The sequence below is a fragment of the Marmota monax genome, unplaced genomic scaffold (assembly GCF_021218885.2).
Source record: "Marmota monax isolate L192 unplaced genomic scaffold, Marmota_monax_Labrador192_F-V1.1 WCK01_AAM20220418_F8-fsc00001, whole genome shotgun sequence".
Taxonomy (NCBI): Eukaryota; Metazoa; Chordata; class Mammalia; order Rodentia; family Sciuridae; genus Marmota; species Marmota monax.
In genome coordinates, this window is record NW_026693777.1 from 49,545,803 (window position 1) to 49,571,418 (window position 25,616).

The 25,616-nt window shown below is 34.1% G+C and overlaps 2 protein-coding genes across 3 annotated transcripts in view; one reads left to right on the forward strand and one right to left on the reverse strand.

Moving 5' to 3' along the window:
* The first annotated feature begins 1,017 nt into the window (after positions 1–1,017).
* Slc24a5 (solute carrier family 24 member 5) lies at positions 1,018–23,298 on the forward strand. The gene is made up of 9 exons (XM_046461061.2): positions 1,018–1,205; positions 1,915–2,094; positions 15,433–15,516; positions 15,604–15,707; positions 16,057–16,157; positions 17,758–18,038; positions 20,232–20,438; positions 22,332–22,433; positions 22,908–23,298. The coding sequence occupies exons 1-9, from the start codon at positions 1,085–1,087 to the stop codon at positions 23,228–23,230; spliced, it is 1,503 nt and encodes a 500-aa protein (XP_046317017.1). The 5' UTR covers positions 1,018–1,084; the 3' UTR covers positions 23,231–23,298.
* Myef2 (myelin expression factor 2) overlaps positions 15,749–25,616 on the reverse strand; it is a 43,713-nt gene continuing 33,845 nt past the window's right edge. For both annotated transcript variants that reach the window (XM_046461056.2, XM_046461058.2), the window contains one exon: positions 15,749–23,969. In XM_046461056.2, coding sequence (XP_046317012.1) covers positions 23,806–23,969 — 164 coding nt within the window. In that variant the 3' untranslated portion in view covers positions 15,749–23,805. The remainder of the gene's footprint in view (positions 23,970–25,616) is intronic.

Genomic DNA, 25,616 nt, shown 5'->3' on the forward strand with positions numbered 1-25,616 from the left:
TGCAAAAGTTGCAAAATTACAAAATTCCTTTATGACCAAAAAAGCTTTTATTCCAATCAAGAGTTATAATGATTGAGTAATTGATTGATAAACAGATACTGGTGGCAGAAACTGTTTTAAGCACATTAAATGTATTCATTTGTGTGCATTCACCACACTCCAAACAAAGTGGTCCCTGTTTTGTAGACACTGGAGCAGAGAAGCAGAGAAGTCAAATAATTTGCCTAATGTCACATAGCTAGCAAATAACACTGCTAGGATTCAAGCCATGCCATCTGAATCCAGAGCCTGTGTTATTAGCCTCAGGTTACTACACTACCCAAGTTCTTAACATCTAGGCAAGCCTTAGAAATGCCGGAGTAGAGAGGACAACAATCTAGTAGTCTACCCGGCTTGTCCAAATTGTGTTTTAGATAGCTCCCTTTGGCAGAAACACGATCAGTCAATGATCAAGTAGCATCTACTCTATCTCCTTAATAGTTCTTAAAGCTATGAGCTTCTCTCCATCCCCACGGCCACTGTTGTCATTCAAGCTACCATCATTTCTTGGCGAGATTTTTACAGACACCTCCTGACTTTCCTGCCTCTAGCCCTAATCAAAAGTGAGGATGAGAGGCCAAAACAAAGACAAAAAAGGTGCCAAACTAGACATAGAATGTATATATAGCAATACCAACAACTTCTAGGAGTAGCAGCAGGAGAGACAGAGTTAAACAATTGCAAACCAGGCCTTTAAAAACATACAGAAAGACAAAAGCAGCACCAATATGAAAATATTAAATAAAAACGTGTACTTTCATAAAGTACAGGTTGCCTGGATCTGCCCTCAAGAGACTGTGAGCCACAGGAGCAGCTATAGACAATGCTTGTCTGCTCTCCCTTCTACCTACTCCAGCCTCCCTGGGGCTTGGGTCCCCTGGTAAGAGAAGCTTGGCTGGCTCCCATCACCCTCTCTCCTGTGCTGGCCTTGCTGAGATGTGCCCTGGGCAGGCATTGGGCAGGAAGGAGATTCCTCACATGATTCAGCATAATCCTCCCTTTCTCCCTTCCTAAAGCTGCATACTGCAGAAAGCGCGCTGCAGAAATGCAGACAAAAGGGGGCTCGACATGGGCAAGAAGGGCCCTGCTGCTCGGCATCATCTGGGCCACTGCACACCAGCCTCTCCCAGGGGCCTCCCTGCCCCAGCGTCTCCCAAGAGCCACAGGTAGGTGGACACTGGGGTCAGCTACCCCTGCTGCTTCTGCTACCACACTACATGAAGGGATAGGGAGGAAAATGCTTTCTTGATTCACTTTTGCTTATGCTTCCTGCTATATTTGCTCTGATTTTTAGTATTTAGAGGGATATCAAATATTCTGATACCTCCAATAAGTTCTCAAAGATAGCCCCGAAGTAATTCACAGAGATCAAAAAGTGAGCAAGCCTCTAGTTTTTATTGTTGGAGACTTCATCATGAAAAACACAAAAACATAAAGCTTTCATCCCCAAAACACTCTCGGCAACAGTGGAGGAGTCTTTGGAGGCCTGGGGACAATGGGGGCTCTGAAATAAGAAAATGAAATTGTACACTTATTAGAAATATTTATTCATCAGAAGCATGGTTTCTACTTGAGGAGGGAGAGAGGTTCAGTTTTCCCTTTTAGAAAGAGACATGAAGGAGTGATTTAATAATTTCCACTTTTTAATTCTTCCACCATCATCAGTTTATTTCTTCAAAGAATTTCTTTCCAATCCAAAGACTGATGTTCTAAGGATGCACAGCTACAACATATTCAGAGATGTTTTATGCATTTTTCACTGGATTCTTAAAAATTCCACCCAGATATTCCAGTTTTCTTAAGGAAATGCTCTTGGTAGACTTGAGATGTGTGACTCCAACATTCTTCAAATTTTCACCTCCTTATCCTCCTCAGGAAATAGCACTCAATGTGTTGTTTCTCCATCGTCCGAGTTTCCCGAAGCGTTTTTCACCAAACAGGAACGTGCAGATGGAGGTATCATAATCTACTTCCTGATTATCCTTTACATGTTCATGGCCGTGTCCATCGTCTGTGATGAGTACTTTCTGCCCTCCCTGGAAATCATCAGTGAATGTAAGTGGCCAGAAAACTCCCTTATGACCTTCCAGAAAAGTTGCGTCTCACAGACATGGCTATAGTTCTGTCAGTCTCAAATGGTTGCAGAGCACTGACTTCTGTGTCACAGGGTTCTGCTTTCTAAGGAACTAGCCAAATGTGGTTTCTATCAGTAGTTACATGCAGCAGAGAAGCAGAGTTAATACCCAGCAGTTATTATTACACAGCCTATCTACAAAAACTTCCTGTTTATCTAATACACTGCCTGGCTGGCTGTTATAACAAAGCCTGTTCCAGGCTTTCACATCTATGAACTTAGTGTGTACTACAAATAAATGGACCTCCTAATATTTACTATTTTATACTTAAGAAAACTTTTTTCATTTTTACTCTAAGGCCATTATAACTTCTTAAAAGATAAACAAAGTAAGCCGGGTGTGGTGGCACACGCCTGTAATCCCAGCAGCTTGAGAGGTGGATCACAAGTTCAAAGCCAGCCTCAGCAATTGAGCGAGGTGCTAAGCAACTCAGTGACACCCTGTTTCTAATAAATACAAAATAGGACTGGGGATGTGGTTCAGTGCTCGAGTGCCCCTGAGTTCATTTCCTGGTACCAAAAAGAAGTAATTACGGACTACCTTCCCCCTCTTCCTTTCCCAGCATACTGCCATTAATAAAATGAACTGTTATTTAAGAACCAATAAACAAATCCTGCCTCCTATGTTACCTGACCTCAGGCATCAAATAATGTAAATTCAGTTATTAGAAAGTAGATTTCATGGGGCTGGGGTTGTGGCTTAGTGGTAGAGCGCTCGCTTAACACATGCGAGGCCCTGGTTCGATCCTCAGCACCACATAAAAATAAACAAAATAAAGGTACTGTGTACAACTAAAAAATAATTTTTTAAAAAAAGTAGATTTCATTATTGGCTTCTGAAAATAAGATCAGCTAGTCCAAGCCCCTGAGTTCAATTCCTCCAGCAATGTACATTGTCCAGAATTCTGAGTATAGATATTCATTAGGTACTAGTATCTAAAATCAGGATATCAGTGATGTTTCAAACCATATATAAAATTACCAGCATTTCCCATCTGTCTACTGTTTTGTTAGTTTAATATGTTGGGCATGTTTACGTCATAGAAAAGGGATGAGTTTCCTATTCCAAATTCACAGGAGTGCACAAAAATAACATCATCATCACAAACACATCATCAAACACAAACACAAACACACACACACACACACACACACGGACGCATGTGCATCTGCTCATCCTGCTACATACCATTTCTTTATACAGGGAAAGAGTGTAAAATGGTACTACAGTTTACACTGACATCTCTATTTGTTTTTACTTATATAAATGCAAGAGAAATAGAAATAAAAGGTAAAATCACCTATATTTCCATTACCCCAAAATCTTCACAATTACTGTTTGGTGTAAAGTATTTCCTTCCAATCTTTTCAATCTTTCTATACACACACACACACACACACACACACACACAGAGAGAGAGAGTTTGGGGTCTTTTCTTCACATGATATTTCAAAAACATGATTTTCAATGGTAGCATTACAGTCCATGATTTCTATGAATGATGTGAGCACCAAACGTGGTTTTTACTTATTGTAGACACCCAGTAGAAATTTATCATTGTAAAACTATTAATCTCTTTGGAGACTTTGATTTGTTATAAATTTCCTTTTATTTTAAACAATGTTATGCCTATACTTGTATAAATTCTCTGAATTCTCTAATCATTTTCTGATTAGGAGGCAGAGCTCTACATATTTTAAGATTTCTGATCTATATTGTCAAAATGTATTCCACAAAGGGTGTGCCTATTTAAGCCTTCATAATGCATAACATTCCAGAAAACAATGAATATCATTTTTAATATCTTTGTCAATTAAGCTAAAATTTTACCTTATAAAATTTATATTTATTTGTGAGGTGAATATTTTATATATTTACTGACATTCATGATCTTGCTTTTGTGGGGGTTTTGCCCATGTTCTATTAGAGAAGAGTATTTGTTTTTTTCTTATTGATATTTCAAGAAAATATATATATGCATATATATATATATATATATATATATATATATATATTATACACATATATAAATTTTTTCTAATACAATTTTACATCAGATGATTTTTTTCATGGTTTGTTGTTTCCTTTTATATTTTGTGTGTTTTATAAATATTTTAAATTTGTATATCTTTTATGATTCTTTTTTGGTTTTATACTTAGATCATTTTAATCCTAGTTTCCAAAAATTGTCATATTTTCTTTTTCTTATAGTTTTTTCCTACATTTATTTCTTCCACTAAAAACTTCTCTTGCTATAGAATATAAGTGTGAGTGTATGTATGTGTGTGCTGAGTATGCATATACTTTTTCTATAATCCCAACTCATTTCTAATAACTTATTTGTTTATTCTTGTATCAGTACAACACATTAGATATTTTTTAAAGTAAAAATTTAAAATGTTAATCATACACGACTCAGGAATTTAAATTTCAATGTATTATATGAATTCTAAACAATGACTACACTCAACAATGACAGAACTGAATGAACAAATCCATTAAGAATTTTATTTATAAAAATTGTTTTAGGAATAGTAAAATTGAAAAAAAAACTTTTCTAATCCTGCAGAAGAAACTACTACACTGAAACATAGTTATGTCTTCAAATAATCTTCATTAAATTATTTGTCTATAAATGATTTTCACCATACCACATGTGAATTACTATGAAGCACAAATAGCAAATATGCATTTCTCAAGCAAATCACTGCATAAAATATAGTAGCTATTATGAATGTGTGATTGATGGATACCCATGCCACTTCCAAATCTTCTTTAGCCAATAAGAATTGACCCTGGCTTTTGAATACCTAAAATTCTAGCAATAAAATGAAATAGAAATAGTGCTAGCTCAATTAATTTTTAAATGCCTATACATTAATTCTGTCATTTCTCTTTTCAAGGTCTAGCATGGCCTCATTAAAATTATGACATCAGCAATAACAAACATTACTTCTACAATTTGTTTACATCCATAGAAACTCACTTCAGAAGTCTACAAATGTGTCGCATTTCCCCATAGTTCCTTGACGAGCATTGAGTCATAATAGTTTCATCCATTTTGTCACCTAATAATTATTAATCTTCAATACAGTTTACTGAAGAGTTCCCCAATTTACTGGAGTGTTATTAGTCTTTTATTTATTATGATACAATTACAGAAGACCTAACATGTTGTGTACGCATATATATGTGAACAGATTATGTTTTCCTTCAGCCTTCACAAAAATCTTACAAAATAAGAACTAGTATATTGATTTTACTAATGAGATAAGCAAGGCTAAGAGGATGGGTAATTTCTCAAGACACACAGCCAATATGCAGCAGAGCCCTCATCTCTCTAGTGTCAAAACTCAAGCATGAGGGGCTGGAGATGTGGCTCAAGCGGTAGCGCGCTCGCCTGGCATGCGTGTGGCCCGGGTTCGATCCTCAGCACCATATACAAACAAAGATGTTGTGTCCGCGGAGAACTAAAAAATAAATATTAAAAAAAAAAAAAAAAAAACTCAAGCATGAGCTCAACTGCTATGTGATATAATTTTACACATCCTTGTTTGAGATTAGCCTCTGTAAAATAGTTGTTTCAGAAGTCCTGTTCTATTTGAACAACCTTTCAAGGGGTTTTCTTCCCAAGGGCACTGATAGTTTTGACAAAAACATATATCAAATAAACATTGTAACTACAGAGGAAGTACATTACAAAATAAAGAGAATACACTGAATTATTTACAGGAATCAGTTTAGACTTTTGGCAACTTGAACAGGGTTGTAAATTAGGTTCCTAGGCCTAAATATTTTGCCCAAAATGCACATGAGATCTTAGTATAGTACAGTACTGTGTAACCTAATCATTATATATGATGCGATAATTTCCTGTGGGAGTACATATTCTCAGTTTCAATCAATAATAAAATGGAAGAATTAACAGGCCCCCATCCCACTCAGCCTTATCACCACCTCATTACTCTCTCCTCAACCACCACAATGGCTCATTTTGTCAGCAGTTAATTAGGATCTTTCAGCAAGGCCAGACTAGAAGAGGATCAGCACTGGAATTTCCATGAGCTGAAAACAGTAGAGGGCAGAAGTTCTTACTGACACCCTAGCAGGGCCCCAGCTTAGCCACACAAGTGCTCTATCCTTCTTCACTGCTAAATAGTTGTCTGTCAATATCTCTTTGCACTGCTGCCACAGGGGCTTCCAGCAAGAATTTTTTCCTTCTCCTTATTCTATTAATAATCAAAAAAGTCACAGCACCTCTCCTTCACACTCCAACCCTGGTATAGCAGGCACACATCTCCGCTAGGCAGACTATTTTCCATCATCTTAATTGTGTGAAACCATTATAACAAAATGCTATTGTCTACAATACCCTTTTCTTCCAATTCTGTTTTCTGTTGCTGCTTTTTTTTTTTTTTTCATTTAGGTTCTGTACAAAAGAAAGCTAATGGTGATTCTTTGAACGCAGACGGCAAAAGTGAAATTAATCCATATTATATAGGGAAAAATATATCACACTAGAGTTGTTCACAGCATTTTAACTTTGGAGAAAAGACTAATAACTTCTGTGGTTAGACATAAGATTTGGTGAAAGGAGGTAAAAGATACAATCAGAGAGGAACCTTATAGAAGACCAAGTTAGAGCCAAGGGAGATAGAGGTAGGCAATGGAGTAAGGAAAAACCCTAAGGGGATCGCCCTCATTCCTACCAATTGTGCTCCTCTAGGCCCTTAGTCAGTGAATACTGTAAGGAACCAAATAGCCAGAGAGTACGCTAAGGATTCCAAATAACAAGGATGAAAAGGTTATTCACATGAGCCTGACTTCTGAAAACTTAGTGTCTAAGATTCTCATACTTGGTTTGTGAAGGTGGTCATATTGTCTTGTAGTCAGTCATATGTTGTACTGATGGCTTGGCATTTTTCATGCTTTCTAAATCTTTGCAATGATGTGTTTGCTGAATCATCTGTGATAATGTGGAGAATCCTTGGAGAGCTGGAGGGGACACACCGTCATATGCTCTAGTAGTGTATTACTCTATGAAATGCCTGAAAGTGCCTAACAGTCAGGGTTCAAATCCTAGCTCTGTGATCTTGGGTAAGTGCCTAACTTCTCGCTGCCTCAGTTATGCCAGTTGTGAAAAAGGTAATTATGGTTCTTAGTTCCTAGAGCTTTGTGCCAAGTACATGAGGAAATACAAGTAAACTGCTTACACATGTTACCAGCGCAGAAGAAAACATCACTGAATGTTCGCCATCATGTAAGAACAGACTACAAAGGCTAAAAACCTTTCTCCAGAAGAGATGAAAATAGAGAAGGTGAATGAGCAAGGTCAATATGAATATGCTTGGAACAAATACCAAATCCATTGTGAATCTGCTACAGTTTGAAAACCCAGTTTAAGATACATGAAAGCAAGTACTATTTCACAAAGTAAGAAGTAAGCTTATAAAGGCCTTTATTCTATCTAATAATTCATGTGGTCACTTCACACTACATCTTAAATATCTCTGGAATATTCTGTTTAAAGTTACTTTCATTTCTCTTGCATTAGTATCCATATCATTTTGTTCCATCTTTAGGAAACTTTAATTGTTCAAAAAGTGATACTTTAAATTATATTTAAGTAGAAAATAATATATATTTAAAATATAAACTGCATTAACTTAAAGCCCAAATAGAACTGCTATGTATCATTCTCTATAAGATGTTCATTTTTAGAAACACTTAAGTTCAGTACAAAGAACAACATCCTTTTGATAGGTAATGGGTAGCCCAAAGGTACTGAACAAGGGTTTGGGGCTGCTTTTTAATTTTTTTTTTCAAGACATCTCTACAGAAAACTCTGAAAATCCTCTAAGATTAGTCACTTGACACAGCCCAAAATAAGTGAGTTATAAAAGTTTTCTTTTTAAATGTTTCATAAAATGCTATTCAATTGGAAATTCTAATCTTTCTACCATGCTGATAACTTTTAATTATAACATGTTTTAAGTGAAAATTATTTTAATAAGATTTGAGGAAAACATACTTAAATATTTACTTTTTTATTAAGAATATTTTCACTCCCTGTGCTTTGACTAATGTGTGCCTTTGTGTTTTACTTTATTTCAAAAACAGGCAATAAGAAAGAAATATAAGTTTTAATTCCAGGTAGAATTGATTCTAAATTGATAAAGTTGAGAGTCAAATAATTCTATGGGTATGGCATTTGGATAGCCTACAGTTTCAGGGGATTGTTTGATTCTTAATCCTCCTGATATTTACAGAGGTAAAAGCTTTCCCAAAGAACAAAGATTCTAAGAATAGTGCTTCTTCAATGCTACATGGGCACTCAGCATCCTAAGAGCATTTCATTCTCTTTGTTGTTCTTTTTTCTCTGATCTATATAGTAGTCCCTTTGCATTGCACCTGAATCTATACAAGGAATATGGATCTAAGAGCTAAGTAGTCAGGTATATTACCAAAATATTCAGAGCTAGTAATAATAATGATAATAGTTATATATTAATCATTGTGCTGTATATTAATCATGTTGCCAAAAAAATAAAAATAAAAGCATTTTGGTGTCAAAAAGATCAAGTTTGCAGTGACAACTGGAGACAGTGTATTCTGGGTGCTTTATATGATTGAGCAAAAGCAGAAGTGGGATAGGTGTGAATCCACTGTAATGTTATAGCTGTTGGATTGTGGGTAGGAGGGCCTTCTTTTTCAGTGGACTCATATCTTTAAAAGCATTATATGGTGTTTCAGAATTCCTTCCTGCATAGCTCACATAAAATATGAGGTGGTAAATATGTGAATCAAATTATTTTATTTATTGTTAAAAATGCCAGAGATATAGGGTGTGCATATATTTGTATGTGTACACACATAGTTATATATTATTGAGAAGCCAAGTATTTGTACCAATGATGCTGATCTTACAAAAAAAGATCCATAGAAATATACTTGAAATTAATTTCAAAACCAGTTCTGCCAATCATTAAAAAAAAATCTGTTTCGTTGTCACACTTTATTCAGACCCTAAATAGAATTACTCAGCATAACTATACATCAGGGTCACTGGAGTTGAATGACTTTTGTTTTCAATATTCTAATTCATTTAAAGAGCATGAACATTTGCAGACTTTTTAAAATTGTGCCAGAGGACAACAAATTGTGTGTAGCCTATGATTATATCAAAATGTGTAATATAAAAAGGACTAGAAATACATGATAGCAGTAGTTAAAATACAATGGTTAATAGTATAAATGACCCTTCCTCCATTTTTACTGTTCATTTTTCAAATTGTCAATAATGTAATATTAGATTTTTTAATCATAAATGGAATTTAATTAGCAATAAACAACAGTAGGCATAGTTTTAAGGCATAGAATTCATATTCTACATTTTGAGCAAAGATTGAAAAAATTAGACAATCACCTAAAGATTGTGTAATACAACCTTCTAGTTTTACAGATGGCAAAATATGAGGCTTGTCTAAATGACTTAACTAAAATCTCATATCAAATCACTGGTAGGGCCAGAATTTACATCTTCATTTTAGCTTAATATTTTTTCTACTATATCATATAGAAAGATATTTTCAAAAACTGTTATAAACTTTCCAATACAGCATTACAGAACAGAACACACCTAAGAGAATGTCTGATGAATTTTAAGAATCAGCCCATTACCATGAAGTTGTACCTTATATAAACATCGTGTAACTAAATCTATACAGAAAACTATATATACTATATCTTAAAGGAAATGTGATTATTCTTTTTACATTAAAAGAAGGGGAAGAAAAGAGAATAATAGTCATGGAGGGAAAAAACACAGAACAATTTATACTTAATAATAAACTATAGCAGAGAAAAATGCTACCCAAAGGTTGAGGAAGACAAAGCCAATCTATTCTAAAGTTCAAAGGTATAAACCATTTTACAAAATATTCTTAGAACCTTAAGATATAATTTGTTAAAATATCTTTGAAGTTTTATTCATCCATCTATACAGAACCTTTCCTTTCATAATTCAATTAGAGCCCAGTGAAGAGAAACAATCTTTATTCTTACTGCCTTTTGAGCCTGAAAATGTTCTAAAGGGTCACCTATTTTCCTGTCTTGCAATGGCCCAATAGATCACCTTTTCTCTCTCTTGAAATTGAATTTTTCTAATGAAGCACTTTTCAGTTAGCATTAAACAAAGATTAGCCAGTCTTTAACTGCACCAACTTTGGACTATTACTTCAAAATAAAATGTCATATTTCTCAATTTCATCCACAAATTATCTAGCCTTGAATTGATTTGGGAAGACAATTCATGATAATAACCAGTAACACTAAATTTATAAATTCTCTGGAATATGCTAGACTCCTGACTCCTGTTTTCCCCCTAGAAAAGAATGAATAGAGGCAATTATGGAACCCAAGGTACAAAATAGGGAAAAAATAATAGTTCAATCACCCACTAGGTTATAACTGGCCTGCCTAAGCACAATTCTTATATTGGATTTCTGTGGCGAAATAAAAATAGCATACGACTTAGAATCAATAGGCTCAGGGTTTACGCCCTATCTCCCTACATTTAAAATCCTTACTATCCATGTGACTTTTTGCTTATTTTTAATGGTACCAAAAATTGAAACCAGGGCTTCCCACTTGCTAGGCAAGCACCCTGCCACTGAGCTATATCCCCAGTGCTTTTTTAAAAAAATATATTTTTTAGTTGTTGATGGACCTTTATTTTTTATTTATTTATACGTGGTGCTGAGAATCAAACCCAGTGTCTCACATATGCTAGGCAAGGGGTCTACCACAGGGCCACAACCCCAGTCCTCATCCCCAGTGCTTTAAAAAATTTGAGACAGTGTCTTGCTAAATTACCCATGCAAGCCTCAAACTTGCAGTACTCTTGCCTCAACCTCCCAAATAGTTGGGATTACAAGACTGCACCACCCCGCCCAACTGTCCCTGACTGATTTACTTTCCTTCCAGGACCCTTTTGAAATCAAGGGTCCTCAGCTCCAAGCATTTCTTATAATTTATTTTTTCACTCTTTAAAACACACATATCCATACCTATTTTTGTATTTGAAGCTGAGACATAACTTCTTTCCTTTAATTCATACATTTTCATATGTTTAGTAAAAACTGATCTCAGATTTTCAGTAGAAACTGTAAGATGCACACAACCACCAAACTGTCATTGAGCAATCTGTTATGGTTTGGTTCTAAAAATGTACACTGAAGAACTCGTGTGTTAGGCAATGCAGCAATGTTCAGACATGAAAAGACTGAATTATAGCCAGGCGTAGTGGTGCATGCCTGTAATCCTAGCAGCTTGGGAGGCTGAGGCAGGAGGATAGAGTTCAAAGCCAGCCTCAGCAAAAGCAAGGTGCTAAGCAACCCAGTGAGACCCTGTCTCTACATTTAAAAAAAAAAAAAAAAGATGAATTACAAGAGCTATAACCTCATCAGTGAATTAATTCATTTGATTATAAATCTGAATGGGCTACTGTGTGGTGGTAACTAGGTAGGTAAGGTGTGGCTACAGGAAGTAGGTCACTGTGGGCATGGCCTTGTTCCTGGCTCTTCTCCTCTCTCCTACTCCCCTCTCCCCTCCTTCTCTCTCTCCTCCTCCTCCTCCTTCTTCTCTCCCCCAACCCCTCCCTGCCTTGTCTCCCCATTTTTCCTGGCTGCCATAAGCTGAGCAGCTTTTCTCTGCCATGCCTTTCCACCATGTTCCGTCTCACCTCAGGCTCAGAAGAATGGAATCAGCTGACCACGGGCTGATCTTCTGAAACCAGGAGCCTGAAATAAATTTTCCCCCTATAAGTTGTTCTTGTCAGGTATTTTGGTCATAACAAAAGGCTAACACACAAATATAATACCCAACAGACCATCTAGAATGCTGTAACCTCCTTTGAAACTCAGTCATCCAGGCTTGCTCATTCTCCATTTCTCTTTTCTTGTCTCTCTCCCTCATTCACACACACAATCTTTTGCAGTGCTAGGAAGTAGACCCAGGGCCTCATGCCTTCTAGGCAATTGATCTACCCTGGACATGTTTGTTTGTAAAATGAAAATTCCACCACTCACATCTAAAGATAGTTGACAATATGTATGAGAATGAATCATATACCACACATAAGATTTTACTTCCAAAAAAGAAAAAGAAATTAATCACAAAGCAATCTCTTTTTATCCTGTTTTAAAATCTTATGGCCAGTTGGTCATACTACACATCAAAGAATTGTAATAACAATGTATGCATTTGTATGTGTGATATACACATACTGATTAGAGAGATTATATACATATAAGATAAACACGGTCATCCCCTCAGTATCCACGGACAATTGGTTTTAGGATCCCTCCGATAACAAAATCTGAGGATACTCAAGCCCCTTATATAAAATAAAATGGTACAGTATTTACATATAACTTACATACATTTTTCTGAGTACTTTAGAAATCACTTATAATACCTAATACAAAATAGTTGTTACAGTATATTTATTATTTAGGGAATATTGACCAAAAAATCCCGCCACAGACGCAGTTTTTTGAATGTGTCTGTTCCACAGATGGTTGGTTGAATGTGAGGATATAAACCTATGGAAATGAAGGGTCAACTGTATATAGGCATTATATATGGCTGATAGATAAGTATATAATCACCCTACTAGTAAAATAAATGCTATGAAATGTAAAATATACTACATAAATAATTACTTCCCTCCCTTCATTAGTAACTACAGTTAAATGTTTACCAAGTAACATAGTCAAAGGCAAAAATAGTGAAGGTCTAGATTAGATAATTCCAACTATCCTGAAAGAGCCTTTCACAATGTAAATTTATCAGATTATGAAACAGCTCAGACTAAAACTGTGTGAACCTCTGAAACCAAATAATCCCAAGAGATAAAATTAAAGAATGGAGCTGGTATCATCAGCAGGTAGTATATGCATGACTTTCCATGTACTTTCCACAGATTTCACAATAAAAGTCTACACTCAGATCCACAAGGCCTTACATATTCTACCAGTTACCTTCACTCTCAACCACTTGTTCTCTCTTCACACTCTTCCTTCCAGACACTGATCTGTTTTGAACACATGGATAGGTTCAACCTTAGAACCTTTGAAGCTACTTATTCTGCCTAGCATACTCTTTATCATGGCATGTAAGTGGCTAGCTTCCTCACTTCAAAATCTTTAACTTCTTGGTTCAGTCTTTCTTGGAGTTACCCAATTTAATTTTCAATCCTTCCTCAATGACACTGGCTAGTTTTCAGCTTATCCTGTCTTCACTCCTTGCTACTTATCCTTAAAAGAATACATACGTAGCTTGTCTTGTTTCTCTCCCCTAGTATTAAAACTTCATGAGAGTAGGGACATTTGTTTTGTTCAATGCCATATTCCTACCACATAAAAAAGCATCTGGCACAATAGGTACCTGGCAAATGTAACAAATTAACAGCCAGGTGATTACCTATTGCTGCTTAAGAAATCACCCTAATACTAATGGCTTAAATCATTTTTACTGCCCCTCAGTTCTGGGAGTTTACTGGGCTCAGCTAGGTGGTTCTTCTCAGGGTCTCTCATGCAATTCCAGATGGGTCTGGAATCACCTGGAAAGCTCACATCTGGTGCTTAGGTTGGGAAGATCACAAATTGGGGATGAAACCTCTATTTTTATATGGACTCTTCATGAGGTCACTCCAGTGTGTGAATTCAAGGATTTATGTGGAGGCTTAGGGCTATAAAGTAAATCTCGAGAGGACACTGAGGAAATTTTATCACATTTAATATGCAAGCCTCAAATATTATGGCTCTGCCATGGCTATTCCGTATTAGTCAAAGCAGTCATAAAGGCACATTCAGGTTCAACAGGACATACTTTAACTTTTTTTGCTTTTTTTTTTTTTTAATAGTGAAGTTTCTAGAAAAGCATGTGGAGTGGAAATTTATAGTTTTTTTTTTTTTTGTACATTTCAATCTATCACACCAAGAAACAAACAAACAAAAATGAATCTATACAGTTAAAAGTCAATGTCTAGCAAAGAAGTAAGGAAATGAGGTGGACCTGTGAGCAGGCAACAGGTGATGGCCTCCACAGATAAGGAGATACTGATAGGGACTGAACTAAGCACACAAGAATCTGAGCTCCAGGAAAACTTAACTGTCAATAGCTACAGGTTTAGTAAACAAAAGTTAACATCATCAAGAATCACCAACAAGAATTTACAAGAGTAAAAAATCTGAATTCTAGTTTTGACACCAACTTTGTAACCTAGGAAGATAACTTACAGCTAGCACTGACTAGTTTTTAGTTTTATCTATAAAGCATTATCCTAGCATTCCCAAAGCAAAGGAGGCATGTTTCTTCATTATGGCTTTCTCTTTTCCTTACCACAGTAAGACCAAAAATGGCTTTAACTCTCCTTCTGTGAATTGTTAATATACTTACATGCTTTCAGGTTTGGAAGATACACATAAAATTTCCAAATGATAGTACAAATACTTTCCTATATTGCTAAAAGTTTTAACAAGTATTTTTCAAATCAATACACTATACTTAAACTGTATTAAATCTTATTTGTTGGGCTTTTAGTTAACTAATATCCTCTCATTTATAATTAGACAATGTTGATATTGCAAATTTGCGAATAAGCTCAACTAAGCTTCATTTACAGATCTTAACAACTACTAATGTCTTTGATCTTTTTTCAAGTTTGGTCTTTCCAAGCTGATTTAAAAAAAAAAAAATCTTATGGTCAGGCATGGCACACATTTATAATCCTAGCAACTTGGGAAGCTGAGGCAGGAGGATCCCAAGTTTTAAGCCAGCATGAGCAATTTAGCAGGACCATGTTTAAAAACAAAAAACTAAAAAAGGTTAGAGGTGTTTGGCTATAGTGTACCCTTGGTTCAATTCCTGGTACCACCCAAAGTCTTGTTGCTGCTACTCACCTACAGGCTTTTAGCTAGAAAGGAGTCTTTTCTGGATTGGAAATGAGCCCAAACCTAAGTAACAATACATTTCCTCCTAATAATCTCCCAATCTTCTTTCTTCTCCTACAGAATTAATGTATTCATAAAAATGTGCATAACACTGGATCCTTCTATTTTATAACATATATATATATACATATAAATTTTATAACCTGCAGCTTAAATCAATATTAGTCTTATGTGAAGCTATAGTTTAAGTCTCTTTCATTTGTCACTTTACCAGGCATAATAATAATTTCATTTATCTTCAGCCCTTGGATTGTCTCAGGATGTTGCAGGCGCAACTTTCATGGCAGCGGGTAGCTCAGCTCCTGAATTAGTTACTGCTTTCCTAGGTAAATATTGCTCCTAAGATTTTTTGCTAGCTCAGCGTGATTTTATTCCTTTTAAGTTAACACTAACGTACACAATCTTGTTCGTAGGTGTATTTATCACAAAGGGTGATATTGGCATTAGTACTATTCTTGGATCTGCAATTTATAATCTCCTTGGCATCTGTGCAGCCTGTGGCTTGCTATCTAATGTGGTATGTAAGAAAACTTTATTCAATAAAATTGTCTTGACAAGTTCTAAAAACAAGTTTATTGTCTAGGATGAACAACAAGGCAATAGTAATGCATTCAATCAAATGTATTAATCAGTAGAAAAACATTTATTCAATTTAGTTAACCCACAAATAGCTCTTGCTCAAATTTATGAAAGTCAGTGTAGGTTTAGAAACAATTTTCCTTTAAAATTCCTTTCTCTCTAAGCAATATGCAAAAGGTAACAATATTTTACTACAAATAAACAAACAGCTTTAGTTTTATACTAAGCATTATAATTGAATTACTTACACCATAATGGAAACAGTAAATCAAACTATCATTTTACAGGTTTCAACGCTATCATGTTGGCCCCTTTTCAGAGACTGTGCAGCATATGCAATTAGTGTAGCAGCAGTTTTTGGCATAATATTTGACAACCAAGTTTACTGGTAAGCTTGAAATAATTGTTACTCTTAAGTAAAACATAATTACAAAGAGAACTTCATGAAATCTGATGCTTCAGTAATATTTTTTTAGAAATGTCATGTCAGTCACTTCTCATTTATCTGCTACTTCTACACTATTTTCCAATGAGTCTCTGGGCTAATTTCCTCATCACAACTGCTGATGGGTTCTCCTCACTATTTTGCAACTTCTTTTTGGTCACATCATAACCTCCCTGTTTCACTCACTAGTCACTGAAGACCACCACTCTTTGTTCTTCCCATTGGCTGATGTTCATTAATCACCTCAAGTTTTGTTGTCTGAAAAAAAGCCCCAACTTTTGGCTTTTTCTTCTACTAGGTTATTGCTTTAGTAAGAATTGGTCATGGTCACAACAGATTGGAGAAAGATGATAGAAAAAAATTTCTGTATTCCTTCAAATTTCTCTCCAATGTTCATTTAGCCTTCTTCCTTCAAGAACCAACCATGTTTAGGTGTCAATATTAAAAATTATTTGTTTCCCTATAATCTCTCTATGCCTAGCTGGTACAAGAAAATGGGGGGAAAAGACAGCTAAAAACTTTTTCAAATAAGCACCAGGCATCTACTAGGTATTTATTATTATGCTAGGCATCATAAAAGAAATGTAAAACACATGGCCACACATGTACACTGTGTAACTCCCAGAAAGCACAAGAAAAAATACAAAACAAGGTGAATGGTACTCCTCTGGAGTACTCAATTTAGCAGCAGTACATGATATCTGCTATCAAGAAACTTAAAAATCTAATAGGGAAGAGAATTTCCAAGTTAATCATCCTGATATCTGTCGCTCTCCCAAAGACAGCTAGTATAATAACATCCTCTGGAATTCAGCAGTTTTCTTCAAGGGACAGGGACTGTGAAACTATCCAAGCTAAGGAGTATTCCCTCCTTTAGGGATACCAGGAACTCTGTTCCTTCAGTTGTAGCAAAGAGATTCACTGTCTACAAAATAATAAAAAGTAAATGCAAGGTTCAAGTGTGATGGCATTAGTAATTACATTTAAGCAGGAAACAGTACTTATTTTTAGAGACTATATTTTCTTGTGAGTATAAGCCAAATTCACCCCCCTGCCCCCCCCAAAATTTCTGCATAACAAATTGAAAAGCCCCAGCCAAAGTTCCTATGCCAGAAAATTTAATTTGGGACATTTCAAATAAATTAACAAATGTTATATTCTTTTATAATTACTATATATTTGAGGGAAACATACTGTCAATGAACTGAGGTGGAAAATGCTCAGTATTCGTTAGTTTTATTCTGAAACTCTCCAGTGATAATTTTCAAGGCACTTTTTAGGCCTAACATTTGGAAGGAATCTATAAATGTAGAAAATGGATTTACACTCCTTTTTAAATACAGAAAAGTATCAAGAATTTTATCCATGAATTTATAACACTCTAACCAAGTTTGGAAAAATCTACAAAAATATATCTAGTATCTGTGATTGTTCTTAGGCTGCTTTTGTTAGAAAATTGTCAAAAGATACTGACCAAAAGTTATTAGCTCTAAAATGACTTCTTTTAATTTAAAAGTACAAATTTCTCCTCTTTAATTTATAGGTATGAAGGAACTTTACTACTTTTGATATATGGATTATATGTTTTGGTCCTGTGTTTCGACATTAAAATTAGCCAATATATTATAAAGAAATGCAGTCGCTGTACTTGTCTTGCCAACGCTCTAGAAGAGAGAAGTGAACAACAGACACTGATGGAATGGGAAGATGAGGGCCAACTGTTCATTCATCAGCAATCAAGAACTGATAGTGGAATATTTCATGAAGATTCTGGTTATTCCCAGCTTTCTATAAGTTTACATGGACTTAGTCAGGTTTCTGAAGGTAATAACTACATTCTGCTCACTAGTAAATCTTTCCACTAGAAAAATCTAAGAATTTCATTTTAATTTAGCAAGTATTATGTACTTGTTATATAAAAGACATTGGAGATTCAAAGAATATGAAAAGAAAGTCCCAGCCTTAGGGAGGTTCCATTATTAAATAACAAACAATCTCTCCACCAAAAAAGCTAAAACATGAAGGAATAAATACCACAAAGAGATAAAAATAACCACGGTTCATAAATTGGACAGACTGTATAAAATTCAGTGAAGCTAGATAGGAAATTAACACAAAGTATAAAAGCATTTAAATTGCTTGTGGGACAAGTAAGATTTTTTAACTCAATGACTTGATGTTATAACCAGAATTAATAACTACTAAAACCTTTATTACATAAGTGATGTAGAGATAAGTAATGTATATTCTATGAACTGAGGCCAAGGAAACAACATTAGTAAAAGGCCTGATTGAGTACTAACATAAATGGAGCCGAGTCAGTAAATGCACAGTAAGGAAGCAGAGGAAAGGTGGGTAGAAAGGTATGGGGTAGGATGAAGAATGGGGTAGGAAGAGTTTTACATGCTAGTGTAAGCATTGTACCTTGGAAGGTTTGTGAGGTGGGAAATTATTAGAAATGTACTTTAGTAATATTATCCTGAAATAATATTCACAGAAAAACTGGTATCTGAGATATGAGACAGGGAGATCTTTGAGAGGTTATTATAACATCCTGACATGCTTAATAGATACCTACATAGAGGACAGTGAGGATGAAAGGTAATAAATGTGAGACAATGTAAAGGAATTTTAAGATTTGGCAAGGGCCAAAAAAAAAGGAACAAAGACAATTCCAAGATTTTTATCTTGACTGAGATCACTCTTTCAAAAAAAAAAAGAGGGTAATTCAGATAAAAGGGCTGGTTTGGAAGAGGGGAAAAACCACTGAGGTTTAAATGTGTCATGTGAAGCAGTTAGCAAAACATTAAGGTTGGGGGGAAAAAATACACACACACACACACACACACACACGTTTTGCTTAGTCAAAATCAGCTATGGCCACAAATTCAAGATACTGTTTAAAAAGGGGTTGTACAAAACAGATTGTAATTTTAATTAAGTGATTAAAGGGCCTATTCTAACATTTAAAAAAATACAATGTGACTTCTTCCCCTTTTTACAAAAATTAGTTTCTAGTCTTCAAGGTACAAGAAATATACACCTCTAACTTAAGTTTTATAACAAGAAACTCAAAAGAACAAGTCCAGATTCTTTTATTACATTGAAATTATATCTAATAATACCTAATGCCATATTGGTTGAAGCTTGGTAAACATTTTGAAGTTGTTTTACTAGCATTAGTTTTAATGCAGTTTGTCCCAATGAGTACATTATTTTGTAAATGCCATACAAATTTTAAACAATTCCAAAATAAAATTCTCATTTTTATCCAATATATTGTTATCCTTACCCTCCACTAACTTAAAACGAACTGACAAAAAGAACATAGTCAAATGTTAAAAGTTACACTGTAGATTATTTACTAGCTCCTTCTCTCTCTCTCCCCCCATATCTATCTATCTATCTATCTCTCTCTCTCTCTCTCTCTCTCTCTCTCTCTGCCCTTTCTTCCTAGGACTTGTGGTCAAGCTCAAATTTAATAAAATAAGTTACAAAATGGACCCAAAAACCAATTTAAAATAAGAATTAGAATATACAACTCAATAGGATTATGCTATAATTATTTTATACTCCCTAAGTAAGCATTATCATAAGGCAGGCCAGAAGCAAGATCAATATTAGAAAGAGAGGCAAATGAAATAGCAGGGATAGAAGCCAGGTTAATCCCCCCAAAAATGTCCCTGAGGACAATCCTTAATATAGGCAATCAAGAGATGTCCAATTCCCCCTTCATAAACATTGTTTCTGACATATTTAGCAAATGGTCCAGGAAATTTTGATGGATTTAAGGCCTTAAATCAAGAAATGCTGAGTATCACATCTTACACTGTCTGCCCTCAACTTTCAATTAGTTTCTTTTTGCCAGCAATATCAGTAATGAGGTATTCAAATGTTTTAAATAGCCTTTTAGAAACTGATACAGCTAATTTATTTCAATATTGCTTTCTAAATGGGCATTTCCAATGTAACTGGCCATTTGAGAAAACTCAAAATTGTTTAATTTTTCCACAACAGATCCACCAAGTGTTTTCAACATGCCTGAAGCAGACTTAAAAAGAATTTTTTGGGTATTATCCCTTCCTATTATTACATTACTTTTTCTAACAACACCAGACTGCAGAAGAAAGTTTTGGAAAAACTACTTTGTCATAACCTTTTTCATGTCTGCACTATGGATATCTGCATTTACATATATCCTGGTATGGATGGTCACAATAACTGGTATGTATCTTAAGTATAACAGCACAAGAAAATAATTTCATGTAAAAACAAATTACATAGGTTCACTTCAAGTAGTCTAGGAAGCACACTTCTTTTTCGGCAAGACTAATATTAGTGCTATTTACAGAGAGATTAAATATTAATACAACAACAAGATCATTCAGGTTTTGTGAGTTCCAGCTTATGTATCCACTATATTCTTACTACTATATAGCTTGGGGTATAGTCCAAGAAATTATCTTATAAATGAAACCAAATTCACAAGATATCTATTATGCTAATAATTAAATCACATTACAAGGAATTCACAATAAAATATATTGAATTCTATTCCATAATGAAAAATAGAATAAAGAGCCACTGTTTTGAGAAAATGATGAGTGCTATTTAACTAGATTATATTTCATTTTGCTTTTAAAAATAAAGTGACGGAAAAGAGTATAAAATAAAGTTTCATTTTAGGTTTCTACTATTTCTAGGATTAAGATTTAATTATTACTGCTCGGAAATAATCTGCTCTAGTTCCCAAATAAAGAACTGAATATAAACATAGACAAAATATTAGAAATTTCTCTTAAAAGAAAAAAAAGAAAAGTTAACCTGAATTGGCTGATAGGAAAGGTAAACAAACTATTGCCTATTTGCCAAAATCACCCAGCCTATTTTTATTAGTAAAATTTTACTGAAGGCATTCAGGCCCATTCTTTACATGTCATCTATAACTGCTTTTACACTACACTGGTGGAAATGAATAATTGCAACAGAAAACATATAGCCTGATAGTTTCAATAATTATTACTATCTGGCTCTTCCACCCCCAAAATTTGCTGACCCTGACTTTTCCAAATTAATAGACGTCTTAAAATAGTATGTTAGGAAAAAGCAAAATATTTCTTTTTCTTTTTTTAATGAAGAAAATGAAAAAGTCCAAATATCTTACATATTAAGTCTATCCAAATTTTCTCAGTCAGAACATATTTGATAATAGAAAAACAGGAAAAAAGCAAAACCAAGTAAGAGATCACAGAACAGCCCCTAAGATTATAAATAATAGTGTTATTTATGTACATATGAACTCAAGCAACACTAGTAACAAAAATTAACAACCAATTCCAATACCAAGAAAATGAACATGCAAGAAATAGGCTACTTTATAATTGTTATTTTAACTAGCATTATTGGGGGGGGGGAGGAAATACAGAAAAAATATTCTAAACTGTGTTTTCAGTTAGTTACATGTCCCTTTCTTTTTTTCATATTAACTGCCCTTTGGTTCTGTTACCCAGAACGAGCACATTCCTGAAAAAATGTTAAACTGACATCAAATATAATGAAATTATTAATGAGTTGGGACTATATGTTAGACTCAAAAACAAAAAGTTTTTGTTTTCTTCTAAGATTGTTGGACTTTCCCAAAGAAAATACCAAATTAAGGTATATGTTTAAAGTAGGACTTTTAAAATACATACATGTTTACTCATTTGTAGCTCAAATTGAGAGTTGGCTTAACTCACTATGTTAAGAAAATATTTTTAAAAAAAGAAAATTATCAGTCTCATTAGCATATATTAAGTAAACAACAACCCCAATAACAGTAAACATCTACAACTTCTATAAAAATACCAAATGGAGAACGAACATTTCTCATTGGTAAAATTGCGGCTGCTAAATATCTTTACAAATGTCATTAAAAATCTGTACTACCTGGGTTACCCAAATTACCAACCCAATTCAAATATTTTGCTAGCTAAAAACTAAGTAAATACACATTGATTCAGAAATCTAAACATGCCTATTTTGTTTTTGAACAAAGAGGAAATATCTGAAATATCTAAGAGAGTGGTTAGCTCATCTGTAAGATTTATAACTTATAATATCTATGGTGTCTTACAGGGGAAACACTAGAAATTCCAGACACAGTAATGGGCCTTACTCTATTAGCAGCAGGAACAAGCATACCAGATACAGTTGCAAGTGTGCTGGTTGCAAGAAAAGGTAAGACCTGGAAGCTGCAGTGCCCTTTCTTTAAGCTTAGCTAAATACACTTGAGTCAAGGTAATGCGGAAAATATTTATTTCTTCAGTAACATACTTTTGAAGAAAAAAAAAATTGACTCAAGGGACAAGTTTATTATATCATAGCAAATTAATTTCATTCAATCTAATTCCCCAAATGATTTAACTGAATTGTGCATTAAATGGTAATTAACTAAATTAAAATGAAAAGCAACGAGTAAGCTACATATCTTATTGAAAATGGTTTAATAAATAAAGATAATCATTATTAAATAAATGTTAAACTTAAATACTAACCCAAGAAAAATTTAAAAATACAAATTCAATTAAGACTTGCTCTAACAATTTTCCAAAACTACCAACAACAAAAAAGTATCCAGTGTTTTTTTCTTATGAAGATTATTAATAAAACAGTATTATATGCACATTTTAACAACATGCTTTTCTTTTGCAGGTAAAGGAGACATGGCTATGTCTAACATTGTAGGATCCAATGTGTTTGATATGCTATGCCTAGGTGTTCCCTGGCTTATTAAAACTGCTTTTATAAATGAATCAGCTCCTGTAGAAGTAAACAGCAAAGGACTCATTTATATAACCATTTCTCTTAACATTTCCATTATTTTTCTTTTTTTAGCAGTTCACTTTAATGGTTGGAAATTAGACAGAAGGTTGGGAGCTGTCTGCCTGTTATTATACATTGGGCTTGCTTCATTATCAGTTCTACATGAACTTGGAATTATTGGAAATAATAAAATAAGGGGCTGTGGAGATTGATTATTCTTAATAGTGTTAATGTGGAAAATGTGAATGGTGGGGGTGGTAGAGAAGGAAAAACCCATTTCTTCATTTAAGTCAAATAAAAACATCCTAAATTTCAGAATCTAAAACTTACTTAATAGTAATTCTTTATCACCACAGAAAAGCAATTTAAAACCAACCAAAATCACATCCTAATTTGTCTGAGCCCTTTCTTTTCATGAACAATTACATATTATAAAACTATGAAAAAAACATTTATCATTTACCGTACAATAAGTTGATAAAGGCTGGGGAAACTAGAACAAACACTACTATGTCATACTGAAAACAACAAGAAAATGGCTTATTTCATTAAAAACAGTATAACCATTCATTTAAACTGAATGACCAGACTTGCTGTATTTAGGAAACCCAAACTTGAGATTAACAAAAATCACAGTATATTTTTAACATTATACTGTTAAAAGCTGGTGGGAATTTTAAAAGTTCATTTTTACAGCTTTTGTAAGCATACAGTATTACTAAAAAAATGACTTTTACTAGTAGATTCAGCAAAACAGATGAAGGAATGTTCCAACCGTGGTTTGAAATTATGCATTACGATCCAAGCGAACATCAATTTCTCTACCACTGATTTTTATGCCATTCATTATTCTGCAGGCTTTTTCAGCTGATTCTGGGGAGTCAAATCTGACCGTTCCACAACCTTTTGACTTTCCATTCTCCATTTTTATTTCTGCAAACATTACATGACCTGTAAAAGAAAAGTTACAGAATTACTAGTCAGTTTAAATGGGTTCCATTTTACTATACATATTTGAAATTCCTCATAGCCAATGAAGTAATGAGTAGCGTGGCTTAAAACATTAATGTTATAAAAACAATAAAACATGAGATCATTTTGTATTATGAATATAATACAATTCATAAAGAAATTATCATATTTTATATTATGAATACAATTCATATAGAGTAATGAACATATGTATACTAATGTACATATATATTAATATATATAAAGTTGGAATTGAGATAAATTTCCTTAGGACTTAATATGTTTTATTTGTGTTAAATTCCTAGCTTCTAGTATTAACTTTATAGTAATAAAGACTAGTTAGCTTAAAATATTAACTCATCATGACCCCAAACATATATTTAATCAAAATTATCTTTAGAATAGAGTTTCTCACTGCCCAGTATCCCTAATCATCCTTCTCTTTATCTTCACTTTGCTTCTTCATCTCATGGAAATAAGAGTGAATGCTGAAAATCTAATTTCTATCAGGCCACAAAAAGCCCCACCACATCTGTTCTTTTACAGCAATACCAAAGCCATTTATTCACTAACACAGTTTGGACTCAAAAATCTTAAGAATGGCATCATATGTGTTATGGAAGCAGTTATGAAAGAGAACACTGATTAAAATTAACAAAGGTAAAAACAATGATGTTAATAACACAAAGGAGAAAGAACCTCAGAGCAGTTTCTCAAAATATAAGAAAAATCAGACATTTCACAATTGTTCCTTACACAGTTAATATGACTGCTAATTCTAAAAAGTGACATTTGAGTACAATATTAGAGTTGTAGCTCAGCATTAGAGTGCTTCCCTAGCACCCGTGGGGCACTGGGTGATCATCAGTACCATATAAAAACAAAAAAATAAAGGTGCTGTGTCCATCTACAACTAAAAATATTTTTTTAAGTGGCATTTGAAATAAATTCATATCCTTTATCCAAATACAAAGCAAACATGAAATCTGTAATTGAAACCAGAATACTAGCAAGTAAAAGGGGGAATTATTAATAAGTATACATAAATAAAAAATGTAAAGAAAGACTATATTGAGGCAAACTTGGGAGTCATGATGACCCAATCCAAACAGGTCTTAAATTTAGGATGTGACTACAATAGTATTTTCCTCCTCTCAAGATGTATATGTCAAAACAAATCAAACTAGAGGACTTCAAATATTATAGCTGGTAGGTCAGTATGAGTTAATTTTAATCTGGCAAAAAAACATACAGCCAGACATATTTAGCTCTAAAAAGGGGCAAAAATTGAAGAAGAGTAAAGGTTTTTTGTTTTTAAAAAAAGGCCTGTCAAACACTTGCATGATCCCTTTTCAGATGAGAGAATCAATTTTTAATCTTAATACATGGTTAAGACTATTTTCTTGTTGAAATCTTGATCTGAATTATCTCCTATCTGTAGCACCCTGAATTACTTTTTTACTTTTGTTGTGTTTTTTTTTCCTACCCCATATTATTGCATTTCCTTTTAAAACCACTAGTTGTCAGTTGCTCATCTTCTTGGCACTAATTAAATGGTCTATGAAGATAAATATGTAACAAATGATAATTGTTACACGAAGCTAAAACCATAACACAGGTCAGATA

Bases quoted from the DNA above. Each gene is read 5' to 3' on its own strand.
- Slc24a5 (XM_046461061.2), top strand. From the start codon at position 1,085: ATGCAGACAAAAGGGGGCTCGACATGGGCAAGAAGGGCCCTGCTGCTC. The intron at 2,095-15,432 runs GTAAGTGGCCAG...ATTTATCTTCAG, and splicing joins CCTGGAAATCATCAGTGAAT to CCCTTGGATTGTCTCAGGAT. The intron at 16,158-17,757 runs GTAAGCTTGAAA...TTTAATTTATAG, and splicing joins TTTGACAACCAAGTTTACTG to GTATGAAGGAACTTTACTAC.